The sequence below is a fragment of the Misgurnus anguillicaudatus genome, chromosome 22 (assembly GCF_027580225.2).
Source record: "Misgurnus anguillicaudatus chromosome 22, ASM2758022v2, whole genome shotgun sequence".
NCBI lineage: Eukaryota > Metazoa > Chordata > Actinopteri > Cypriniformes > Cobitidae > Misgurnus > Misgurnus anguillicaudatus.
In genome coordinates this window covers 46,582,575-46,610,513 of record NC_073358.2, presented here as the reverse complement: position 1 = coordinate 46,610,513, position 27,939 = coordinate 46,582,575, and the positions used below count along the sequence as shown (strand labels likewise).

Genomic DNA, 27,939 nt, shown 5'->3' with positions numbered 1-27,939 from the left:
GTGTAAAAAATTGCTTTTATCGACTGAGACAGATGAGGGATTCTCGCGAAATTAGACTGATTAGGTGTCATGAAACATTTTGATAAAAAAAGTAAATGCAAAGTAAGAGTATCAAAATAAGAAGCATACAGTTACAAACATCTCTTCATGTACTATTTTGCACATGATTTCAAATGACATCATACAAACCAATTTTGTTGTTGGGGAAGATTTTCATTACCGCAACATGTCCATGACTGGATTTGGGTTCTTTGACATGGAAATATTTATAATAAAAAAATCTAAAAAAATAAAAAGCTTCAGTGCATGTTATACTATAAACATTTACAGTAAATAAACATGTGGTATTTGGTGATCGTTGGTAAATGTAGAGACAATAATAAGGAATATAAATGTGTCCAAGACCAATTTTCTCCTCCTCCGCAACAATTTTCAATCATTGTTTAAGCCCTCAAGGAACTAACATTTTAAAAAAATTGTTGGAAGAGACATACTTGACTGTGACACTCAAGATGGCTACCAGGCAAGCAGTTCTTATTTTTTTCTCCAGATAAAAGTTAAATTTTGTTTGTCATAGTACCTAGACAACTTTTTAGTTCTCATTACCGAAACATGATTTTGTAAATGAATATATTCAATGTAATATCATGTTGCGGTAATGATAATTTTTGATAATGATAATCTAAAAAAGTAAATAATTCTATAAGAAATATTTTTTTAATCTTCTAAAAATAATGGTTATAGTAAGTTCAGGCCTTAATCTTATATGTGCAAAAAAAAAAAAATTGGCTTCAAGGCCTTTTTAAAAATTCTGATGCTGGACACCTTCTAAATCTGTATTTTGTGAGAATCACCCTGACTATTGGACGATATATATAAGTGCATCTCTTATCACAAGGTATACATTTTAATCAGTATGTGTATCCCCTGAGTTCAAACCCATGACCATTTGCGCTGCTAATGCAATGCTCTTCCACTAAGCTATAGAGGAAAACAACGTTGTAAGTCATTTTAACATTGTAAAATTGACACCGTTCAGCTTTATCATTTAACATGGTCCTCCCTATTTTTAAGTTTTAAGGCAAATACAAACACACACGTTCTACATTTTAATGTTTTTTATTTTAAGTTCATTCCTTTTAACCACATTTAGCAGTCAACATCAAAGTAGCCCAATTCTTAAAAAGTAACAGCATAGAAATGTCCATTTCTGATTGGATGTAAAACAGACATAAACCTCTTTCATTGACTGTAGCTTACAAGAGGCAGTACGTGTTAAAGGATGAGCGTGTGCGTGTATGTGTGTCTGTGTATATTTGTAAAGGTGTGAAACACCTGAGACGCAGTCACAATCAATGGGAATGACTGGCGATGGGCTCTTCTCATGTGGACCACGTCTGCCATCCGTTTCTGACGACATCTATGGTGTCCATACATTTGTATGTCTTAAGGCTCTAGCCGTTTCGTACGCAACGTACGGTGTGTAACCCTTATATACAAATCAAAGTAGTACATCTACCCCCCTCCCGTGGTGACATCATTGACCGTGATAAGCGCAGCACCGGGACACGGTACGAGGTGCCGTCAAAGCAGGAATTCACATCGGTGTGTGGCAGCACCAGAGTTTTTTCACGTGACGTTCGTAAACGCCATGTCCCGTCACCGGTGTTCACAGAAGATAATTAACGAAAACCCAAAAGCGGAGGGGACTTCGGTTGGCTTGGGCCGTGAGAAACTTCAAGACACCAATTTGGAACAAGACACAATCTCTAGTAGGAAGTTAACTTTTTTAAAACACTTGTAACAAATAAAAACAAGACAAAAGCATATCAATACAAAATGCATACATCCCTAAATTCCCCCCACCCCGAGAAAAAAAAAGATAAAAGATAATCGAGCCCTTTCTCTCTGTCTGTGGACAGTGACGTTACAAGCGAACGTATACTTATTATATATACACACACCCCTTCTTCAAAATACACGGTGCTTTCATTGCTACGACACAAAATTTATACTTTTATACATTTTATATATTTATACCTACCCATCAGCAGCATTCCATATGTTAAAAATGAACAATCGTTTATTTTTGTTCCTTTTATAAAGATTTTTGGTGCATCCGTTCCATAAAAATGATATATATTGTAAAATATGAGTTGATCTTGGCTTGTAATGCAATAGTGAAGGACTTTCACTACATTCAAACATGTATCCTTCACATAAATCTCTACACAACCCACACCATTTCACTCACTAGCGTTATAGGAAAACAAATAGTTGCCTGTTCTCCCTAAACCAGACTTCATTCCCATAACCACTTATCACCATTTCAATACCACCAACACGCTAACATATACGTCCTATTCATTTTAATGCAGTTTTATCAACTTTTTATGCTTTTTTTGTAAACATTTTCATTTTTGTGCAGAAAAAATAAGAGAATGAAAGATTTTTGGCTCTGCGAGCACCGAGTCATTGTAAAATATCAGAATATATGTTTGTATGTATTTAATATATATATATACTGTAGTGCAAATTAACTACACATTGAAACTAACAAGAGGGAAAACAAAAGCAACTAAAGCAATCACTACTTAAATATATATTCTCATATATATATATATAGTCTATTTTAAAACATATATGTAGATCAAATATAAATACTTTGTCAATATACGTACATATAGGGGATATCTCTCTTTTTTCTGCTTTTAACTATATACATATAATGACTACATATGAACTAGCTGGGTGCAGGAGTAAAACTGCAATGCAGTGATGTAGCCACCATGAAAACATACACACGCAAGCACGCACGTGCACACACACACGCCTGATGGCACATAAGCAGAAAGGATTCATTGCTCAAATGTAACCTGAAGCCTCAGGCCTTTCTATCATTGTCCGCAGCGCACGCAACGCAATAACGCTAACCATGCTGCTCTGCTTATCATGGAATGTGCTTTTACAATCGCCCTTGTACTTCTTAAACAGTCGAGACAAATAAATGACGCTAAAATGTTATGGATGAATCCCACACACACACAAAAACGCCACTGTCCTTAGAGAGAGAGAGGAAGAGGTACCTGAGATCCAGATTTTACCCCCCTTTTCATAAAACCCACCTACAAAGCCTTCAAAAAAACCTCATGCACCAAATTGTTCTTCACAACGTATCACCGCCGGTAGTAATAGAAATTTCAAGGTGGCAGCTTTGGGGGCATTAAAAGCGTACGCTTACAAAAAGTCAACGAAAAAGAGATTTCAAACCCCACGACGGCTTCCTTTCACTCGGGATGTCAAAAACTGACTGATCCACCAGTTAGTCCAGTTGAGGGGTGTATTGCTACCGCCCTGATGATTTTGCACAGCATGAATATTACGAGTGCTCGCCGGGTAAAAAAAAACAACACACGACAACGACACATCAGTGATTACTCCCAGCACAGTGATGGGGGGTGCGGGCGGGTATTAGACAGTGCAGGTAGATATTTTTAAGACTAGCTAACACACTACGCCTGATACATCACTACAGTAGCTGCAGTCCCGTGGAAGAGACGTTTGAAACGAAACAACGATACAGTACATCTTTTGACACAAAGCGATCCTTGCCTTTATGGTTAAAGTAGCCGTTACGCTCCGTTCTTGCAGCTTTCCCGAATCCCGTCCGTGTTTATTTTGCGGGACAGGGCAAAACCGGCTTCGGATGAGCGTGGAAAGGCCACTCTCTTACTACGCCGATATCTAAGTGCAAAATACCATGCTCTGGTAGGTTAGCTAACTGGTCAGGTGACCCAGCCCTGTGTCTTCTAGACGATTCATTCTGATTGAAGGAACGATAAAAGCCGTCAAGGACGGCCTCGGATGCGATTGTCCCAGAGTGAGACGGTGAGTAGGCAGTGGGTGTGGTATGGTACACATTCTTCATCTGGCTATAAGGTCTTTAAGGGTCTCTGTAGGGTCTTTCGAGGAGGGAATGTCCTGGAAAAGATAAGGAGGGCACATCTGATGAAGCTAAGGCGGCAGGCGATAACGTTCTGCCTCCTCCATTGCTGATTGGTCGGTGAAAACCGATGGTGCGAGGGGATCGGCGATAGGCTCACACTGCATACGTGAGGTCTGTTTGGTGGACGCCATGGCCAAATTTCAATACTTTCTCCATGCGATCTCCTTTGGACTCGCACACACACAACAGACTGGATTTGTCAGAGCAAGTCGAGAAAGGCCGTTTCGGTCACAAAGGAGACTACACTGTTTGAGTATTGGAGCAGGACGTGGCAGGAGATGATCGGAGGTACAGGTTGAGGTGGTAGGTAGGTGACGAGTGGCGGAGGACCGTGGTGATCTGTGCTCTTAAAGACTGCAGCCCAGCATCGGGCTCTTCTCCTGAGAGTTGGCGAGGTGAAGTAGACTGGCACTGGAGTAGCCTTCGTCGCTGCAGCTACTGCGCAAGCTTCCCCGCTCGTCCGAGTCGCTTACGCTGCTGGTGCTCCACTCCAGATCTCCCAGAAGATAGTCCGTACCCTCCACGTCAACGTCTGCCTCTTCTGTAAAGCAAACGGATGAAACAATTAATGTGACGACTTCATCTTTTTGTATAAAACCACAATGAATTGTACACTGAATGCATGCATAATGACTTTAAGGATTAGTCCATTTTCTAAAAAAAAATCCAGATAATTTACTTATCACCATGTCATCCAAAATGTTGATGTCTTTCTTTGTTCAGTCGAGAAGAAATTATGTTTTTTGAGGAAAACATTCCAGGATTTATAATTTTAATGGACTTTAATGAACCCCAATACTTAACAGTTTTAATGCAGTTTAAAATTGCAATTTTAAAAGACTCTAAACAATCTCAAACGAGGCATAAGGGTCTTATCTAGCGAAATGATTGTCATTTTTGGCAAGAAAAATAAAAAATATGCACTTTTAGACCATAACTTGTCTTTTTCCTCCGTCTGTGTGACGTACCAGCGCGACCTCACGTAATTGCGTAATGACAAGGTCACATGTTACATATATAAAACGCACATTTGCAGACCATTTTAAACAATAAACTGACACAAAGACATTAATTACTATCATTCGACATACAACAACGTCTGAACGGTCCTCTTTCTCCACACTTGTAAACACTGGGGCGTAGTTTCCCATTCGTCATCCGTGACCCTCTTGACGTGATGACAAGAATGTGCATATTTTTTATTTTTCTTGCCAAAAATGACAATGGTTTCGCTAGATAAGACCCTTATGCCTCGTTTAGAGTTCTTTAAAACTGCTATTTTAAACTGCATTAAAACTGTTAAGTGTTGTGGTCAATTAAAGTCCATTAAAATGAGAAAAATCCTGGAATGTTTTCCTCAAAAAACATAATTTCTTCTCGACTGAACAAAGAACATTTTTTTGGATGACATGGTGGTAAATAAATTATCTGGATTTTTTTTTTAAGAAAATTGACTAATCCTTTAACGTAAAAAAATGGATGAAATCCAAATTTGACATTCAATCATGTTAACAAAGACATCTGCGTCTACACTGCAAGCAAGCGGTGTGACAAGACAAACTAGGTCGCTCCATATATAATCAATAGAAGTGTCAACATCATACTCACAGTCAGCTTTGCTAATTATAAAGGAAGCGATCCTGTATCTCACAGTATTTTCTAACTAGTAATGTTCTGATCCGCTAAAGCATTAGTTCCATAAACTAGCTCTATTTATACACATAAAAGTAATGTTACAGGAAAAAGTAAATTTATTAACATATAAAATATGCAATTGTAATGTATAAAATATGTTAAAATAAAATAAACAACTGGCCAGGCCAGGAAAGCACTGCAATTTTATCTTAAAAATGTTAAATCTGCTCACATGCTTTTATTAATGCTTGTAAACTTGCGACCTATAATTTGCTTAAGAACTTGTTTTCAATCGATCATGGTTACATTTTCCTGTGCGCTTTCAAGTGCGCTACGTTTAGTCAAGCCGTCCTATTATCTCCATGGCAACATTCCAATTTAGGTGTTAAAGCATTCATCATACACTTCAAGCATAATGCATGCTGCAATCTGTCTACATGCCATCTGTTTATGGGACAGGCCACAACACACACGCAATAAAAAACCAACTCCTGAAAACATTACTAGTGCGAATTCTGGGAAATTCGTAATTTACACCAAGAAAACTTCTGACTAATATTGCGTTTGGTGTGACAACGCAACAGACCCCCAACCCACCAGTAATTCTAGGTAAAACTGTTACCACGAAGAAAACTTTCCGCAAAAGCCCTGAAAATCTTGGAATGAGAAAAGTTTCTTTGTAAAACAAAAAAGGTTATTTGATGATAGAAGCAGCTAGTTCGCTCAATGGATCTCAATGATCTATTTGAAGTCACAATAGCATGGCGGCATTAAATTAAATATAGCCAGACGATGTAACAAAATAAAAACAAGATGAAAAGTGTGTGCAGGTCTAACCAACCATTTGTAATAATCGCGATTAATCTTTTGATGAAAAGATTAATCGCTATTATTACATATGCGGTTATTATACGCGATTAGAGTCACATCTTATTTCATATAACCAGATGACAAGACAGCAGGAAACTATGGGAGTTGGAAAGAGATTTAAAGCACCACGGCTCTTGTAGCCAAGTGGTTAGTGTATGTGCCTTGGAGCGCATGCATCGACCACCTGGCTACAATTCTGATGTTCCTCTGCTACCGATATTGTCCATAACAGTGCGTATTTACCTTGGTCAGAGTCAGATTTGTCTGAAGAGATGGTGGAGCCCATGCTGTCCATGCGTACACGCTCCACTCCCAGCTGCTCCAGACGTCTGCGCAGGTGTCTTTGTTCTCTCTGCAGCTGGTCTAAAGTGTGCTGGGCCTTTCGCTCGCTCTCCTCAAGCCTCTGCACACAAGTGTTCAAAAGGTTTTTATAAAAGGATAGTTAAGCTCTAAAATCTGATTGGACGAGTGATGTCTAAAGCCATATATAAAGCGAAAATATATAAGCACACGTGACACAGTTAAGCTAAAATGATTACTTTCAATATCACTATCAATAAAAGTCGAAACACACCAATGATCTCATGGTTAAAAATATTTCGTTTTTGTTAAAGGGCTTCACCTACACCGAAAACTGTTAAAAGCATGAGGCTAGCAGGTTATAGATCCAAGGGAGTGAAAACAAGTATAGCTTGAATGCACTGTAAGTCGCTTTGGATAAAATCGACTGCCAAATGCATAAATGTAAATTTGTAACAGCTTGACAGCCCCCACATTTTAAAGCACTGTGCAATGCACCAACATAAACTGAAAGACTTTTCAAACTGCAAGTTACATCTATTATTACAATTACGTTTTAATGTAGTAACAGTTATTTTATATGTTTATATTGAATAATCTGTTAAATTCATATTGATAATCTCCAAACAATTTATGAGGGGAATTTATTAGTGTTTTTAAAATTGCTTGGGTTACATTTGTGACGCTGAACCATAAAACCAGTCATACGGGTCTAAAACTTGAATAAATAAGCTTTCCTTTGATGTATGGTTTGTTAGGATAGGAAAATATTTGTCCGGGATACAACTATTTGAAAATCTGGAATCTAAGGGTGCAAAAATATCAACATTTGGACAACTTTAAAGGCAATTTTCTCAATATTAAGTCCTTAGCATCTGCATCCACTCACAAAAATAAAGTTTTGATATATTTACGATAGGAAATTTCCAAAATATCTATATGGAACATGATCTTTACTTAATATCCTAATGATATATGGCATAAAAGAAAAATCTATTATTTTGACCCATACAATGAATTGTGGCTGTTGATACAAATTTCCACATGGCTCCAAGGGGTTAATAAAGGTCTTCTGCAGGTAATTGATGCGATTTTGCAAGAAAAATATCCAGAATTTAAAATAATCTGTAATAACTAGCTTCCGGTAATGCCACCATCGTGGACTCACACTATTCACGTCAGGTTTAGCGTAGTGATCGGTGTTTGCCATGTGTACGTTGCGCAGTGACTCTACTCAATCACACGAGTCCAAGATGCCGTCATTACCGGAAGATAGTTATTATACTTTATAAAGTTTAAAACATGGATATTTATCTTGGCAATATTGGCAAGGGTTTTTCCCTCCTAGGACTTTTTTTATTTCCCCGGCTAAAAAGTCTTCTTGGGCTTAACTTAGCACCCTCTTCTACACGTTACATTAGTAATACGCTCGCTTATAATGTTGATTCATAGCCGCAGCAAATTTAGCTGCTTATGCTATCGTGTATTATGTTGTGCTATATGTCGATTTTCTGTGCTTTTCACTGCTACTATTAATGTAAAGCTGCTTTGAAACAATTACCAATTGTGAAAAGCGCTATATAAATAAAATTGAATTGAATTGATTACCCGCAAACGACCTTAATTAACCCCTTGGAGCCATGTGGATTACTTCTGTAAAGGATAGATGCACTTTTTTGGGCTTCAAAGTCAGAAGTTGTTCCCTGATTCCTGTTTTCTCCCATTATAAGCTTGGAAAAGCAAGGACATTTACTAAAATAATTCCAAATGTGTTCGTCTGAAAGATGATGGACTTTTGTGTCTCAGATTGCTTGAAGCTGTGTTAATCCAGTGGTCATTTGATATTTGGCTGGAGTATTGCTGGTTTTGTGGTCCAGGGTAACATTTACATTATGTATTTGGCAGATGCTTTTATCCAAAGCGACTTTAATATATACTTTTTTATAAAAATGTGTATTCCTTGAGAATCAAACCCACAATCTTTGGCACTGCAAATGTAGCGTAATGCTCTACCAATTGAGCAAAAATCATTTTCATAAGTTAAAGAATTAAAAAAAAAAAAAATTCACATTTTTAAGCATTCTATAATTTACTCACACTCACAGTCTGTAAACTACCAAACTAACACCTAAAGAGAATTCTGACCCACGAAAACCAGTTTAACCGTAGTTAAGGAGGTTATAATCATTCTGATTAATGTTATGTTTATCAACACTTCTTGAAAGACTTTTGCTCACCAACGCACTTGTGTTGTTGTGATAAAAGTGATTTAAAAAAATTGCTGTAATGCAGAGCCTCTTGTTAATTATTGCTGTAATATTGCACCGATGCAGTCGGTCTTCCAAGAATTTCTTCATGGTTTCATGCCAACACAATTAACTACCGTAGGCACATATGCACATACACACATACCTTAATGTGTTCCTTTGCCCTCATAAGTAGACTGAGGGTTGTGTGCCTGCTTGAGTCTGGTCCTAAGGGCACGAGGGATTTCAAGCGTTCCAGACACAGTCGTAAATGTGCCCTCCTGGTTTAAGTAACACGAGGACAGAAAGATACAGAGCGTGTCAAAACCAACACTGCACGGTATTTTCCATAAGCAGGTTTCATAGAAACAACATAGATCATCACACTAAGAGGACAATGACAACAATCTGAACATTTTATACAATATATTACAGCACTGCCTAGTTTTGTTTTGTCAAAATTGTGCATACACTCTCAGAAAAGTGTTACAACGTTTTAAAACGGGTCCTAATAGGGATGCATAGCGATTAATCGTGATTAATCTATAGCATTAATAAAAGCATTTGTTTACATCATATGTGTGTGTGAACTGTGTATTATAACTTTGTAAAGATATAGATAAATACACACACATGCATGTATATATTTAAGAAATGTTTACGTGTGTATATACACATTTGTATATATTTATATATAATTTATATTATATATAAATATAAATACTTTATATATTATATACATTTTGTTAAAATTATACATGCATGTGTATATATTAATATATACATAATTATTCACAGTTCACACACATATATGATGTAAACAAAAACGTTTATTCTGCTATAGATTAATCGCGATTAATCTATAGCAGAGTAAAAGTTTTTGTTTACATCATATATGTGTGTGAACTGTATATAATAACTTTGTATAAATAAACATTTATTTAATATATACATGCATGTGTGTGTATTTGTGTGTGTATATACACATTTATTTATGTTTAATTTATATTATATATAAATTCTTTATATATAAATATATATTTTGTTAAAATTATACATGCATGTGTGCATGTATGCATCTCTAGGTCCTAATATGTACCATTTTGGTACAGATATACCTTTGAGGTACCAAAATGCACCTTTAGGTACAAAAGTCTACTTTTTGCCCCAGTGACAACTTTTAGACCTTTCTGTACATTTTTTCTGAGAGTGTATATATGATTAGTGACCAGGAAATTGTGCAAAATCGTACGCATTTCTTTATCATTTGTGACCTAGTTTGTGAAAACCCAGCTCAAGTCATTTTTTGTGATTTACTGTTTTCTACATAAACTCACCCTACATAAAGTAAAGAAAATTTTGTGAAAATATAACCTTGATATCTTGAATATTGAACGAGTAAGATCACATCAAATAATAGTGTTAAAAATGCTATGGTAAATTTTCTGACATTCAAAAAGATCAAAGATCAAGATTAACTTTCTCTATCTACCGTGTACGTGAGTCGCCAGGATTCACAGCTGCTGGGGTGTGGTGAAAATAGGTGCCAGCAACCACATGACCTGTTATGCAACCTGCCAGAAACTGCAGACTACTGTACGGCTGTGTTTGTATAGAGACGTGGATCCCAACCTAGCTATTTTACCTTCCAGACACTGCGTGTGAGCGTCTATGTGTTAGCATTAAAAGAAAACCAGCTTTGTGCCTGTTTGCTCTGGGCAGCACAGCACAGTTTAAAAGCACTACGGTAAGCTTCAAACTGATAACGAAAGCATGTGAAAACAAAATGGTGTCTTGTTGGCCACATGGAAATGTTAAATCATGCAAATTAAAAAATAATACACCGCTTCCTTAGAAACCAGATTTACATGACTTACAAAATAGCATAATAGACACAGTATTTCCTTTGACTAAATGTCTGATAGTCGAAGAAAGGTATATACAGTTTTATTTAGTGCTGGGCAAAGATTAATCGTGATTAATCGCATAAAAAAATAAATGTGATTTTTTTTGCATAATATATGTGTGTGTAATTATTATGTATATATAAATTAGAGCCCGACCGATATATCGGCAGGCCGATATTATCGGCAGATATTAGGCATTTTCCAAACTATCGGTATCGGCATTCATAATGGCCGATAAATGAATATTTAAAAAAAAAACAACGGACGAAACAGCCTTCATTAGATTTCCTCACTGTTGGTGTTTTTGACAGAGCGCTCTGAACCAGTAGCTGCTGGTGGGGTCCAGATTTAGGCGTCTGCCTGAGTCAATTTTATTTTGCTGTTGTTGTTATTTATCAGAACTTAACAGAATTTGTCTCCAGTCCTATTCAAAGTTATATTTATGAATCAAGTCTTTTAAAACAGGTAACTTTGATTTGGTTGTTGTTGTTTTTGTGTTCAAAGGCCTTTACGTTTCATATCTTAAGTCTGTATTTTTATACATTTTATTTAACAGAACTTTAATATATTTTGATGTTCCTCTGTTCTGTTGTGACAATAAAAGAAACAAGTTTCTTTTTAAAATGCATTATCATATTATTTTAGTTAAAACTTATAAATAACTACAAATAACTAATGTTAGGGAAATCTGTTAATGTTTTGTTGCGCGTTTCTGAAAGAAAAAAATCGGCCGATATATCGGAATATCGGATTTTAAAACCAACAAACATCGGTATCGGCCTTCAAAATCTTTTATCGGTCAGGCTCTAATATAATACACACACATTCATGTATATATAAATATATAAAAATTATATATAAATATTTTTTTTGAAAATGAATATATGTATGTGTGTGTGGTTAAATAAACATAATAATTACACACAGCACACACACATATATTATGCAAAAAAATCACTTTTATTATGTATGCGATTAATCGTGATTAATCTTTGTCCAGCACTTTCCTTTCATGTAAAGCTGCTTGGATACAATGCGACATTGCAAAAAGTGCTATATAAATATTAAAATAATTAAACTAATGCAAAACACAAATGCAAAACACCTGTTCACCTCGCTACTACATACATCACCATGCATCCCTCATAGACGCCAACTATTAACATATTGCTTTACATGCCCAGCACTAGTCACCATGACTTCTAAATATTCACAACAGCATAACCTTAAGTACCTCATTGATTGAAGTATAAAGCTTCAAGCATTTAGCTTTCATTCAGGTATTTATGCTACGCACATATCGTCACATCTGTCTTAAAGGTTGCTTTTGCAGCTCAAGGCCACATGAGCCATTGAATCAAGCAGACAAGTTAATGAGCGAGTTAAACAAGAGCTCGGACGCGTTTGTTTGCAAGGACTGCAATATGCTCGACTGCTAAAGGATGGGTTGTGTGTACACCTGCCTCTTCAGCACACACGCACACATAAACACTCACTACTGAACACACCCAGACAAAGGATCATGTTTGCCGCACTTCATACTGCGTGTGGTTGTCTGGTCAAAAGGGCAGGAATACTATTACATAACTTGATAATCTGCCACCGATGCCATGACATTGCCTGGTGTTTGTTAAACAAATACAGACTGCATGCTCTGCCCGACATTTACACACGCCTTGTCGCTGCGTGGATCAGGGCCGATAGCACGAAAGCGCATAAGGTTTCGTTTCTCTTATCTGTTTTTTCCACTCCTCTCCGGACCAGGTTATTCCCTCACTGGGGTCATTTTATGAGGTGTCTTAAGAAGACCACTAAGGCTGCACAACTAATCTATAAATCTATAATAACCAATAAAGAAATTGATTTTTTTGCTGTGCACAGACAAGCTCTTTAATTTGGTGAAAGATGTATATATTTACATTTTGCTGTCATGTTTTTCGAATGCAGGCACATTTTTTATTAAAACAGCGAGCGATTAAATAACTGTGATTTTGTATGTTAATGAAATGAAGTGCAACACTGTAAACAGGGTTCCCCCAGATTCACAAACTTTCAAGGATTTCAAGGACCTGTGGGAACCCTGTGTAAAGAAGAAGCCCAATAATGTGGATCAATCTAGGTTTCAAATTAACCAAAGTTAAAATTTAAAAACCAATATATACAGTATGTGACCCTGTCCTTGAAATCCAGGCTAAAGTCTCAATCTAATTTTGAGATTTAAAATGACCTTACTCAGTCTATATTAAAGATATCAAGGTTATATTTTTACTGAATCATATAGGATGATTTTATATAGAAAACAGTAAATGCTCCGTAAGACACTGTGCATCTGATCTTAAACAGGACATTTGGACACCTGCAGGTCACCCATTCCTTATTCAAGCCATATGACTTTTGCAGTAAATCGTCATCCTCTCCTGGCCTTTGACCTCTGACCTCGAAGTAATTGTCTTAACCCTACTGGAGCAGTGTACGCGTAAATGCACCCAGGGCGGCCTTCGTCTCCGATTACAGTTCTGAAACCTGTCCCCCAAAACAAATAGGCCACAAGCATGCGAGGTCCATCTTGAGAACAAACACGCCATCTCGCAGGCAAATGCGAGCGTGTTTCTGTTTGAGCTGGTGTGTGTGCTATTGTGACTCGTGTTGACAGAATGTTGCTTACAGCTGTTGTTTGTGTATTCATTTAGAGGCTGTTAAGCTATAAAGCCACCCTTTCAATCTGCCTATAGGGCATAGTGTGCATTACATATGGCCCATAATGGGTGAGGGTAGAAAATTTATAGCATGTGTGACCTGAGGGTTACTGGGCCGAGTGTAACAGTTTTACACGATACAGGTGTGTGAAATTTTACATGATACTGATACACCCCAGTAGTAGGTTCAATATGGGGCATTTTAGGTAAGGGTTAACTTTAACACCAACTACAAGTAAGTTGAAAGAAACGCTTAGCACCTGCTTTTTACCAATAATTGATTTGTTTTATAAAATTGATACTATTTTTTTTAGGATTATTCTTTAGTACAATTAATTAGTAAGGGATAATGTATGGGTAGCCGGTTGTTATCACAGAAATAAACCCTGACAGTGTAATCAAGACCCGACGCAATGCGGCTAGTTACCTCACAAGTAGGGTAAGGAACATTAAATGAAGAGATTCGTTGTAAAACGAGATAACCACCGTTTTTTTAATTGTTCAGAAATCTCGTTTTTTGGTTGTGCATTTCAATTAATTTCAATGCAACTGCAGTTGGTTTGTTTTGATTTAAACCTTCATAACTTAAAAAATACAGCTAAGTAGCACCATAATAACATGATAACATAATAATAAACATGTTTTGACAAAAATGTTAAAAAATGGATTTATCTCGTTTTGCAACGAAACTCTTCAAATATTGATTTGAAATATTTGCTCATTTCTAACGAATGCAGACCTTCCCCAAGGAAAACCAGTTTACTTATGCAAATGTCACAAACACCCTATTTTGTTTAATTATTTGTAAATATAGTGTCATATATGTTATTAAAAGACATATTTTTATTATTAGTTTTTAAACTGCACCTTTTAAAATAATGTCCAGCATCTGAGTTTTACGTGTGGTATTAGTTTTGAACGGTTGTTATCTGGGAATAACAAACCTGCAAATGTCGCCACTGGCTAATCAGAATTAAGCATTCCAGTCAGCTGCATAATAAAACTTATTTTATATATATATAAACTTATTTTACATACTGTATCCACCTTATTTTTGAACGCTGAAGTAAGTGATGTAACATATTTCCTTTTTTATGCGAGAGAGACTTCCATTTCAATATCTGGCCGATAGAAAACAGTGTCGTGGGAACACGCACAAAACATGATTTTATGCTAAATATTATTATATCACTTCTTACTCACAAGAGGGGCAGGTAATTTAGAAAATTATTTGCTTTTTCATTTAAAACAAAAGAATGCGCAAACACATTAGGAGCTTCGTTGTATATATTATGTACTGTAAGCACTTTTGTAATAATATATAATTGCAGAACAAATAAACCAGCTAAATCAACATAATATTAGTTGTTTTTGAACAATTATTGTATATATCGCTTACTGGCAGTTTCTATGAAAGGTTTTACTGGAAGGGTGCGTGGATACAGATCATGGGTGCGCATGCACCACATCAACATTCAGCTCTGGTGTTTGGATTATGGTCAAAACTAATGTTTTGTAGAGATTTACTGTGTTTGTATCAGCCATTATGGCAATCTCTAACTGCAGAACTTATGCCGGTCTTCCTGGATTTCATAATAAACATTAACTCCCCAGTCAATGCGGCAAACTCGCGTCACTCGCAATACGACTACCATTAGCTTTAGTGGCTCACTGGAAGTTTTACACAAAAGAGCTCAAAGATGGCGCCGCCAACATTTACGTCAAGCGAGTTTCTATGGGTATGATTGGGAGTTCTATTACATACGGTCAACACTGTAACTCTACCTTGGTAACAGAGTTTGACAATGGGTTTCCTGGACAGGGCTTAAAGGAAAACACCAATGTTTTTCAATATTTTACTATGTTTTTACCTCAACTTAGATGAATTAATACATACCCATCTTGTTTTCATGCGTGCACTTTTAGTCTTTGTACAGCGCTTCTTGAATGTGTTAGCATTTAGCCTAGCCCCATTCATTCCTATGGTTCCAAACAAAAGTTTTATTTTGTGCCACCACACAGGGGTGCCGTAAGGGGGGGAAGTTAGGACGATTCTAAGGGCCCATGAACTTTTGAGAGCCCCAGCCAAGGACTGTGCCGCACACGCAACCCCCTTAAGCTGAGCCCTCTTAGCTCCGCCCCGTCTTTACTCTGCATTAGCGCCGTCTTCAATCCACGGTCTCACAATGCGCGTGAACTTTAGAAGAGAAGGTGTGTGTATTTACTGCTATTTGCTAGAACATCTGCATTATGTGCGCTTCCTTACTATAAATGATGTTTATATAATGTGACGCTGGAGCAATACAATGCAGTTTTCTTTCCACTGTAAAGTCTTCGCTGTTTACCCCAGTTTAAATAAACACAAGGGGATTTACGTTCCCTGTTTTGTGTTATGATTCTAACGCGAAGTCAGCCCTTATAAGCTGTTTTAATCAACGTAGCCCGTATAAGCTAATTAACATAAACTAGAAATGCGATCGGTTACACACTCCAATGTTTTGTAACACAATACGCCAAAGAATTTTTATGTAGTCGTGAATCGAGTTGATTGTGATAAAACAGAAATGCAACGAAGGCTAAACTGGTCTAGTTACGTATATTAAAGCTTCTCACCTTGCAACAGGTTTAATAAATCAATGGCGTAAACTGCTATAGTTGTCATTCATTTCATTTTAGAGTCCCGTTGATTAAAAAACAGTCTGAAGAATCATTTAATAACAGTATAGCTGTTTTCTTAAGTTCATGGTTTCAATGATTGTCGTTATTTTTGCACTGTAAAAAATACTTTGCTGCCTTAAAATTTTTTGTTGAATCAACTAGGATTTACAAGTCATTTCAACTTACTATTATTTATATTGACTAGAGATGAGTTGTTATAGCTACAGGTGAGTTGTTATAACTTATAAAATTAAGTTGTGACAACTCATCTCTGTTGACATGACTTGTAGATCTGAGTTGATTTAACAAAAAATTTTAAGGCAGCAAAGTATTTTTTACAGTGTGCTTTACTGAAGCTGCTAGTGTGTGAAACTTGTTCTTTACCTTGTAAATAATGCTAATAATTATAATTGGTCAAGCATTGTTGACCCAGTCTTATTTGAGGCAGATGTATAGAAAAGATGCATTGTTGTTGTTCGCCATTTTTAAATGTTATGTCATTGGTGTGTGTAACAGCTCAAGTATACAGTATGTCACTGAGACTGCCTGTGAAAATCAGACTAAAGTCTCAAATCTTATTGTGAGATAAAAAGCATCACAGATTGAATTCAAGCATTAATTTAACTATGATTTTAATCGCTGACATGACATTACTCAGTCAATATTAAAGATATCAAGTTTATATTTTCACAAAATGTTCTTTACATTATATAGAATGATTTTATGTGGAAAACAGTAAATCACAAAGAAATACTTCAGCTGGGTTTTCACAGACATGGTCACATTTATCTTTAATCTTTAAGAATGTTGCATTTTCTCTGAATATTTGATTAATGTACTATATTTTTCAATTAAATTTACATTGCACAATAAATTATCTTAGCTGCAGACATTTTAGGTATCTATAAATACTGATAATTGTGGTCGAAACAATAGCAAAATAAATAGTTCTGTATTATTAAATTACAGACAAAGATTTTGAATAGCTACAGTAGGTTGGATTGTGTATGTTTGGTGCGAAATGGGTATGGTGGGGGCCTGACCCCCTATTTTTTCATAGGGCCCAAAATTGCTAGCGGTGCCCCTGCCACCACACTTACTCGTGTAACTACTCATGTAACAGTCTTTAAATAAGGAAAACATGGAAGTGTTTGGTGGCTTCTAAATTCATCCCTGTTTGGAGCCATAGGAATGAATGGGGCTGGGCTAAATGCTAGCACATTCACAATGCGATGTACAAAGATTAAAAGTGCACGCATTGAAAAAAAGATAATTTTTAGGTAAGAAAAAGATAAAAGTTGAGGTAAGAACATAGTAAAATATTGAAAAACTGTGGTGTTTTCCTTTAAATCTATAACATGATATACGTTATACATCTTAACATATATCAGTGCCATTGTTTTGTCTCGAAATGCACACCAGTATTGTTTTTTGTAAGGTATGTTTGTAAAAGGCCTAGTCCTGGATTAATCTAAACCTTGTACCAAATGATTAAACACTAAAAAGAAGCAGAAAAAACCAATGACTTTGTACACAATATATACCTGCAATTATGTAATTATCCATGTTCTACCATTAGGCCATGGCACTAACAATACTTGCCTTCCTATTTTTTTAACTAGAGAAGTTATTTAAATCATGACAACACAGCTGTACTGGTCTCAGATCAATCGCCCTTCAAATGTTCAGAATCTGCATAACAAATGCACTTCCACTTGAGTTGCTTTATGAATATCAGCCCTGGACACCATTTTGAGTAAGCGTGCAACAAAAGAATAAACACGGGGAGGCTGTCCGTCCTTCTTTAGCTGAATTATCCTAACAGGAGATGAAAGCCACTCTTTAGAAAAGAACAGCGGATCGGTTGTGTCCTCAGAGCTCTGCACGAGTTCAGTCTGATGTATGCAGGAAAACACGTTTTACTAAGCATGTCTGGAGTTAGACGTGGAGACTACAGTATAGCTGCGTGCATTGTTAGGTGTTTAAAAGTCAAAGTCCAGACGCCCTGGTTTTGCTCACTGCTTAGCTTTACAACATGTATTATTCAATGTTTTCGGCAAGCTGAGCTCAGAGCGCTCCATGTGTGTGTTACCACAGAGCACTGGGGGACGGAGATTGTGAGCAAAATACATTAGTGAGATCTTTCACATTCAAAGTCTGAGGTCGTCTATTTATTGAGGATTTCTTTCTAGGTCAAAACTGAATGGACACATGAGCTCATTGACTGACCTTAATACTCATCTCTCAGTCTTATCTGGGTGCTAACGGATGCACATGATAAGCGAAGACTCCAAAATACTTAAATGAGGCATTCAGTCACATTTCCTGGTCACTTAGCTTTCAATTACTGAAATGTAATCTTAATCTCATCATTGAGGATGCAATGAGGTATAACCCTGCGAGTTTAGAGATAAAAGCTAATGAAAGCGACAGTGACGTGAATGGGTTTATGGACATACCTGTTCTTCTCCATTTCATTGTGTGTAGACCTGTAAAGACAAAACCAAAGAAATGTTATTAAACACTGGCTTTGTTAGTCACCATTACTATTGTTCAGATTATGCACTTTAGTGAAGTGACGTGTAGTATTTGTTTCCAAAGCATTATGAGTTTGGCCTGTCAGATGACATACAGATGATACAAATTTACATTTTAGGAGGTACTTTAACCTTATCTATTCCAGATGTCTTGCAACTACCCAAAATGGCTTAGTATCCACCTAGTAACTGGATAGCAAAACACTCGGATCATCTTATCTAAAAATATCACAGGGATTTGGGGTGGGATTTCTTTTTGCAACCACTAAAACACACCAGCTAGTTCAAGTGCTAAAATACAATTCTGGACAGACAAGCAGCAATAAGCTTAAATTTAGTTATAATTGTTCGTTTTGCAAGTCTGTTCAAGGAATAGTTCACCCAAACACGAAAATATTGTAATTTCTCCTAATTTATGGGATGTTTTTCGAGTGAACACAAACGGTTCATTTTATACAAAAATATCATAATGTATTTAAATGTTGTCATGTGCAAAATGGCAGCATGTCGATCATGTTGAATCTTATTGCTTTTGCCTGTCCTTTGATGAAACATGCATATGACAACTAGTCTTGAGAAAATTTTCAATGTACGTTATATTTACACAGACATTTCCATTGATACACAACATATGCTGAAACTATGAATCGCTTTCTCTGACAAACGTAAAGTTTGTGTATATTTAAGTCACATACATTCGGGATGGCATGAGGGTGAGTCAATTATGAGATAATTTTCATATTTTAATAAACTCAGGAAATGATGTTATGCATAAACCAACAGGCGACAACTTTCCTTGTTCTGAGGTTTGGAAATTTTGGAAAGTGCTCATTGCTGATTTGAATGTTCAGTACAAAGACAAAATGTCCTGTATGTGGTGTACAGGATGCAACTCTGAAATAGCAGAGGGTTTAGGGCCCCCGGGCTTCTTTAAAAGATGTAGGAATTGCCAAAATGCAAATTGAGGCTTGCCAAATTACCCTGTCCCCTTTCTCTGTCGCTACGCTCGCAAAATACATAGAGGCCCTTGGCCCCAGTTAGCAACAGTAACTAGAAACACAAGCCTGAGACACAAGACAGTGGTGGGGGGTTGAGGCTTCACACATCATGTGAATGAAAGCTCATTTCAGACCGACAACTGCTAGATCAATAGAGGAGTTGAAAGCAGACGAGGACCTGAGAAATGATAAGTGCTCAACAGAGAGGGAGTTCGTGTCGCCTTAAAGAAATTAACATTTGGAAGAGATCAGATAGATTATTGATAAGAATGACGTGATATGGGCAGCACGGTTGCCGCGAGAAAATGTGCTATTCGCCTTAAACGCGTCTTCACCCAAGATGAAAATATCAAGCGAAAAATTTGCATGACATGATTACTTGCATGATCCCGCGAGTAATCTAGAGCGAGTAACGAGTTTGGTGTGTACGTAGCATAACTGTGCGTTCACACTGCCACCAGCGAAAGCGTCAAAGTGGCCGGAAGTTGTTTATTTTCAATGAGAGCCGGCGGCGAGCTTTGGCGAGCAGTGGCACGTCTTCGACAGTGTGAGTGTTGAGGAAAGTTAAAATCAGCTCAACTTTATGGTAATGAGCTATGATGCGGTTTGTCGACAACCAAGCAGAAGGCGAAAACCCATAGAAGTCTTTCGCTTCCAGAGAATGGATTCGGGTGCCAAAGCGTCCACTACTTTTTTTCTATAGCATTGTTGGCAGGGCAGCCAGAGCATTTTTTGACGCTCTCGCCGGCGGTGGTGTGAACATATAGAAAGAGCATTCTTGTAGCTCAATTGGTACAGCATTATACAGGCGTTGCAAAAATAGTAGGTTCGATGCCCAGACAGCACACATACTGATAAAATGTAAGCGCTTTCGATAAAAGTGGTTGCCAAGTGAGTTAATGTAAATGTAAAAAGCAATGTGGGGTTAAGACCTTGCTCTGGGGAATTATAATGATAGGATCAAACCAATAACCTCCCAGTTATCAGCTTGAGCGTTAACCACTATGCCATAAAGCTCAACTTAAAGACACACTAAAACGCTCTGATCAGTATTTTTGGAACGCTGCTTGTCTAATCAGACTAAATGTTGTATAAAACGTATATAGACATGCATTTGCATAAACACATACACACCCTTTAGCTCTAAAATGTACATGTCTAACAAAAGATTACAATAGCACTGAAGCATGGGGAATATCGTGCACCTCACTGGCACTTAAAAAGTAAGCTCAGAAGGCACGCATCTAATTTTACATTTACGTTAGATAAGCCCGTCTGACATGATTTCTTGTAAATGAGAACTTATTTTAACAAACTGGTATTTCTGAATGGCCGGATTTGAAGCGAAAGTATTTTATGTACATATAATGTGTGCCTAGCGCATCTGGTTAATATCTTTATATCATTTTTGATTGAGGTGGCGTTTAGCTGCTTTTGCATCTGAGCACCTCCTTTATTCCTCTAGCAGATGTTTTTATCCATAGCGACTAACAAACTAACAAGTCTCGCCTCTTTCACGTTCATCCATCCTGACCTCATGAACTCATCGGCTCTAAAAATAAACCTAACCTTAGTGAACAGGATATCTTCCCATGCCAGTGTCTCTCCAATCACCCCTTTCAACCTGGCTGTCAGGACCGAAAGCAGACGTCAAGCTTAAAAACAACTTGTATCAAACATACATTTTCTCATTATTTACCTAAGAGCAGACATGTGAGACTGGTGAAAATTGAGACGGTCTATTGAATTTGCTGTAGTTCTTTGATCACTAAAAATAGCCTGAAAAGACGCATAATGCACAGCACCTGTATTTATGACTGTTTTATGCCTCACCATCCCATTTTCAGTATAGACTAATTAAATATGGCCGACTAACTGTTCAAGCAGGCCATGGTATGACATCTTGGTTGGATAAAATTATGGAACAAGGTTTCTAACATGTTTTATATTAGTGCGGCACGTAAAGAGATCAGCCGAACTGTTTGGCTGGGAGTTGGGTGCAGAGGATCGACAGATAGTGACACAACAGCGAAAGTCCGGCTAGTGTGCCTTTGACGCTCCTGTATGTGCCAAGCCACCTGTTCTAAAACATAACAGGGCAAATGGAAAAACATATTTGGTGCCCCACAGGAAACGAACTCGAAGTTCGGTCAGATTTGCTGTACGTACATCCTGTTCACACTATGAAGGTTTGTGTTGTGTTGTGCCCACGCCTTTCGAACTGTGTAGTGGGCTCGGCGAACGTAGGAAGAAAATACAAAAGGCACAAAAGCACTGCTGCGTACATTTATAAGCGAGGAACCCACGTCTGCTGTTATGTGCATTAGCCCACATACCGTCTGATCATAAGTGAGAGGTGGGAGGAGCCATGCCATATAAATAATGGGGGTGTTGGAGCTGTGCTGGTTGCATGGATGAAGATGAAAAAGAGGAGGAGGGGCAAGAGGAAGGCACTAGCCCACTACTTTCTCTCTCACGTATACACATAAGGGACACGCGCTGCCACCCTTCCCCCACAATCCATCAGGAAACGCAAGTATGGAAAGCAGGTTTGCAGGGAGATACACTAGATAGGAGACCCACCTGACCTACATATAATAAAGGTTACGTAAAGCGTGCATACTTAGAAGTGTTATTTACAAAGTATATCCCTAGATATTTTTAAGACATGTGTCATTATATGAACCCTCAAAGCTCCCGTTCAGTCTCGAATACGATATGAATAGACATGGGGAAGCCGTCTACTGAGTCAATTGTAGAGACGTGTGGAGATTATTCAGTGCAGATACATCAGCGGCATACTAGAGCAAAGCGTTTCATCCATGATGCATTAGCAGCAGTGCTAAGTTTGTAAATGTGCGTTGTTTGCATGTTCTCAAGTGAATTCTCAATGAACTATACATCACAAATTATCTCCGTAGTGTGTTTGCTAAGAAAATTACATTACGCAATGCATGTGCGGAAACTTCCTGATTAAAAGATATTTTGTCAAATTTTTAGAAGGGATGCACAAATATATCGGCCTATAATCGTCACGGGAAAACGGAGAACTCCTACTGTGTGATTATTTTTAATTGGATGACAAGACAAAAGCAAATACAAAAGCAGATAAAAGCAAAACTATCGGTATCTATCGTTTATCGAGAGATGTCAACCTAAGTAATCGTATATCACATCAACATAAAAAATGTGTATCTGTGCATCCCTAATCTTTAGTAATGTGTGTAGAATATGTGCCAAGTACAAAACATACTGTAGGAGAAACATTGAGTGCGTTTACATGCACAGTTTTACGCCGATTATGCTTAATATACTGATAACGTGTCATGTAAACGCGTAAAATGGTTTTCTTTTATCGGGGAAAGTCCATAAACGGCGTAAGCAAAAACCGATCGGCACAGGTAGTTTTTTGCTCATTACCCCGATTTCGCGTGGCATGTCAACACCTTAACCGGCTTTCTCACGGTTTTGTCCATGTGCGCATGTCTCCGCGTGTGAAAGATAAACGTCATACGCGGAAGTAAGCGCAAAGTAACGCATAAAAGTCTCTGCTCTACTAAAGCAGTTGGCAGAGAATCTGCGAAAATAAAAACTGATGTTATATTTACAGGTTCTGGAGACACGAAAAGAGATAAAACAATATAGCTTAAGACAGATATGCCGTCGGCTTTTTGATCAACAATTATGTACTATAGGCGTTGACATCACTGCCTGCGAGAAACCTGACAAATCTTCAGATCCCATGTATAAACGCCGTTGTCTGCATAGCCGGTTTATTGATTTGCATGTAAATGCATAAAAACATTTTTTTATAATAAGCAGATTTTTAAAAGTAATCCGCTTATTCTGTGCATTTAAACGTACTCATTGAGTACAGTATTACATTGTGCCAAGTATGTATATCAATTAAGCTTCACTACAGCTAGACTGCGTGTTAATCCTCCCAAAAAATGGGTTTATCCATTTAGTGATAGCTATAAACGACCCACGCAAGCAACTCACTGGTAACCTTACTGACTAGCACAGGCTATACTGTTAATAAACTAGGCATGGGTTGGTATGACATTTTGGCGGTATGATAACCATGGTTTCAACACTAAAATGTGAATACAAACAACATTTCAAGTGGACATAATACATTTAATTTTTAAGCAGCATACAACATGTATGCCAGGTAAAAATAAAGGCTTTAAATTATAATATTTTTATATATATTTTGTAGTATATAATTATATATTATATATATATAATAAAATGTAAACATAAAAAATAACATAATGATTAAATTAATTTTGCGTAACCACAAAAAATCGAAGTGGTTTTGAAACTTTGATTCTTTAAAATCTCGCTATACCTTGAAACGGGTAACCGGCTCATGCAAAGCTTTCAAAGTGGACACAACATGGCTCCTTATTACACAAGGAGATGTCAACAAGTCCAAATTTGGTTTGGGCAGTTGTGCTCTGAAGTTGCACGCCTAGAGGCCATTACAGGAAAGAAAAGCTCCTATACCTGCATGATTTCTTTTTTCAACAAATAGCTGTATATAAATAGCCACAGGCCTAGTGCTACCCTTGTTAGCCCTTAATATCTTGCTGTGTATCCGGTTACAAGCCATAGATTAGAACTGTAGCATATTATTAGCATTTCTACTGTACCACAGCAGAAAAACACAATAATTACATTTGGACTCAACGGCGTATTGCTAAAATGGTTCATCTCTGATTCAGATCCCTGGCTGATGTGTTCACGAGGAGCCCTATAACTGTGAATCAGTGTCATATGCAACTTTGCGTGCTGTCATTCAGCTACAGTTTAACAGGCACCTCCCATTTTTACAAGAATAAACTTTAGCTACATTTAACTATTGCATAATCTTTTCAGACCAGTAGGATTAAAATAGCATATGTACTGTACTGGGTTACTTTTCCCAATTCAAATATATATATTGATGTAAAAAAGCAAAATAGAAAACAAAGTCACTGAATGATTCAACCAATCATTATATATATATCTTTAAATCGTTTACTGTGTGCCTCTTTTTTTGAATTTTATGCGCTAAAATCTGCCAAATTCCTTATAAAATTATTGAATGTGTTAAACATAGCTTATAGATCCAGACTCTTATTGATAGATAAAATCCAAAGTAATATATAAATGTGGGATGAGATACATTTTGTGAATGACTCAGGGTTCCAATTCAGCAGAAATCTGTGATGCTTTTTGTGGATGAGGTTTGGTGACTAACATTAACCCAGAATGTAATCTTTAAAACCAATATGGGGCAACTAATTCCATCCACAGGAAGGAAACCGATCGTTTCAGGCTTACTAATCAGATGTGGTGATGAAATCTGAAGTGTCGACTAGTGAGCGAGTAAATGGTGACTGTGGGACATGGGCGGTGAGAGTCACGGAGAGAAGAAACCGAACGTCTCACTACATGTCAAATGTGGGACGGCGTGTCCCAACTGCATCTGCACGACTCACGAGGATGAATCTGTGAGTATTTCTTTCTGTCACGCAGACATTAGTTAAAGACTCGAGACACATTCAGGTCTGCCGATTTAGATATCACTGACGGGACAACACGTCAAGTGATGTGTGAATCATGAATATGAACAAAATGTTCCCGGTAAGGCGTTTGGGAATATGGAAAACAAAAAAACACAACGCTGATGCTTCGGCATGTAAAGCAGGTAAACACATTGCCCAATCACAGCGTGGTGACAGTAAATACAGTAGAAAACAAGATCCCTGTTAGGGAAGTCAAGGATTTACTGTTGAAGTAATTGATGTAAGTACCTGCTACTGCAATTTTTCTTGCTTTTGAGTTTTCGTTTCGAGCCATCCCTATCTTTGCTGCTGGTGAACGGTAACATTGAGGCGTAGCCATGCTCCGCTTCTGCAAAATCAAACACAGACATACAGAAGCTCATTAGCCAACATAGCACTAAAATAAATCAAAGCATTGATTGCAGTTGGTATTGACCATTTATGCATTGGGGGTTAACCAAATAATAAATATCACGCCAAAGAAGCAATTTATTAAAAAAATGTCTAACACTTGGGACAATGATGTCATCTGAACTGGAGTAAACCCAATAGCCAGCCGAACCACAACACATACAGGGAGGGGGGGTTGCACCAGGAAACCCTCCACAATAAACCAACAGCAGCGCTTGAAAAATGGATTTCAATGTCACATATGAATAAAAATATGTCGGCAAGCAGCATTAAAACAAACCTATGATACACAAACAGTGAATTTTATCCCCAGAGAGCCTTAACAACACATTAGATTCCCCTGTAAAATCCAAACGTATGGTGACTGGCCAGAACACAGACTCAGACGACTGAAGTGGCCACTTCTGCATGCTTTGATCTTCCCCAAATGTCATAACAAGAGAAAAAAGCATGCATTTGCGTCAAATAATCAGGCATTTCCTGGTTAAAGCCCAATTTTATTTATTTCTAACAGACGAGCGCCATAGCAACAGTCTTGGTACTCATTTGCATGTAAACGTGTATCGTTAAATCCCAATACGTGCGTTACTTTACCTCTTTCTCGTCGATCGAGATATTCAGCTGCTTCGATCAACATCTGCAGTTTTTCGATAGCCGTCATTTTCCGCGATTAAAGCCGATAAAATGACAATCCGGGTCAGAAACGGGAAGGACAAAAACAAGCACAAACACCAGCAGCCAGTCGTTTCTTCACGGTCTTTCCTCTTTTTAGGAAAATACAAAAAAAATCCAGCCAGACGAATAAATATAAAATCTGATAATATAAGGCAGCGAGGGAAATGTTTAGATGTGAGGGCTGGTTTATGTGTGTGAGAAAAAAGATGATGTACGAAAAAACAAACACGAATGTTACAACGTTGGTTTCAAGAAAGCTGTGTGATAAAAACGGAATAAAAATGTCCCTCAGCTGCCTGAATTTAACCAAGTTAACTTGTCCTGCTCATATTAGACGAGACATCGGACATCAAATGTTAAAAATATGAGAACCTAAGCAATACGACCGTGAAAAAAACATACACAGAAAAACCTCCAGGTTTGCAAAATCAGGGCAACCTTTCCTGGAAGCATATAAGTGGTGACAGTCAGAAGTCTAAATACTTTTATAGATGAGCTGTCAAACAGATAAGAGCTCACTATACTTGGTCAATTTTTAGACTCTGATACTGACAGCATAATCTCTTAACTAGAGAGCAGTGTGCGTCGTTGAGCCTGGAAAAATCAGACAAAAATACTTAAGACAGCTCGGTCAGGTCTGATGGTTGTCAGATTTGACCAAAAAGTTGAGTTTGAGCAGCTGGTGGTGTTATTTTGGTTATTGTATCTTGAGCTTTTTCTGCTGCTGCTGTGCTGGTTGCGTTTGGAAAACAAACCTCGGTTTGTCAACCTCGATTCCTTTTTAGTAATATGTTATTAAAAACGTGAAATTTCGATATGCCTTGTCAGCGAGGTGGTAAGCAATACTTTGTCGTGTAATAAAAAAGGAAAAATAGGAAAAACCGTTGATTGGTCGTTGGAAAAAAACGCGATGAAAATAGGCTTTAAAAATAGAGATTGGACGGCCTCAAAGTCCAAACAATCGCTGGTTTCGGTATTTTAAGCGTGACAAACTGTCTGGCTACTTGTCAAACAGCTCGAGGTGCACGCAATGTGTGCAAATGAGGAAAATTCAACAAAAACAGGACAAAAAAACACGCAGCTTCCAAAACCATAACGTCGCTGTGTCAGGCAGATGAGATGTTTGCTAGTTGCTGTCATGTTACTGTACGCCTGTCAGAGATCCTGAGGGAAGCTGCGATTTGATTGGAGGAACGGTACAGGAAGCACGTCTCTGATTGGATGCGTCTGCTGTCAATCTATCAGGCCGTTTACGGAGCGGGCCAATGGCGGAGGGACGTTTTCAAGCGTGAATATATGACTGCTGTAATGCGATTCCGCAAGATAATGGTGCAACTAAGCATTACTGTAGCGCCATTTTGGAGCGAGGGTTCAACCTGTGTCGTAGAATTTCTGGCATTTGCTCCTGAGCAAAAATGGATTATTATGCAAATCGTGTATTGTTG

General features: G+C 37.6%; 1 protein-coding gene across 1 annotated transcript; it reads right to left on the bottom strand.

The window, feature by feature from the left end:
- Positions 1-1,100: 1,100 nt before the first annotated feature.
- mxd1 (MAX dimerization protein 1) lies at positions 1,101-27,658 on the bottom strand. Its single transcript, XM_055198500.2, has 6 exons — positions 26,414-27,658; positions 25,658-25,757; positions 18,778-18,807; positions 9,224-9,338; positions 6,755-6,914; positions 1,101-4,547 (listed from the first exon to the last, which is right to left on the bottom strand). The coding sequence occupies exons 1-6, from the start codon at positions 26,478-26,480 to the stop codon at positions 4,354-4,356; spliced, it is 666 nt and encodes a 221-aa protein (XP_055054475.1). The 5' UTR covers positions 26,481-27,658; the 3' UTR covers positions 1,101-4,353.
- Between the last annotated feature and the right edge of the window lie 281 nt (positions 27,659-27,939).

Coding starts and splice junctions, on each gene's coding strand:
- mxd1 (XM_055198500.2), bottom strand. CDS start 26,480: ATGACGGCTATCGAAAAACTGCAGATGTTGATCGAAGCAGCTGAATAT. Junction 18,808..25,657: donor AAGAAAAATTGCAGTAGCAG/GTACTTACATCA, acceptor TTGTCTTTACAG/GTCTACACACAATGAAATGG. Junction 4,548..6,754: donor CAAATCTGACTCTGACCAAG/GTAAATACGCAC, acceptor TTTGCTTTACAG/AAGAGGCAGACGTTGACGTG.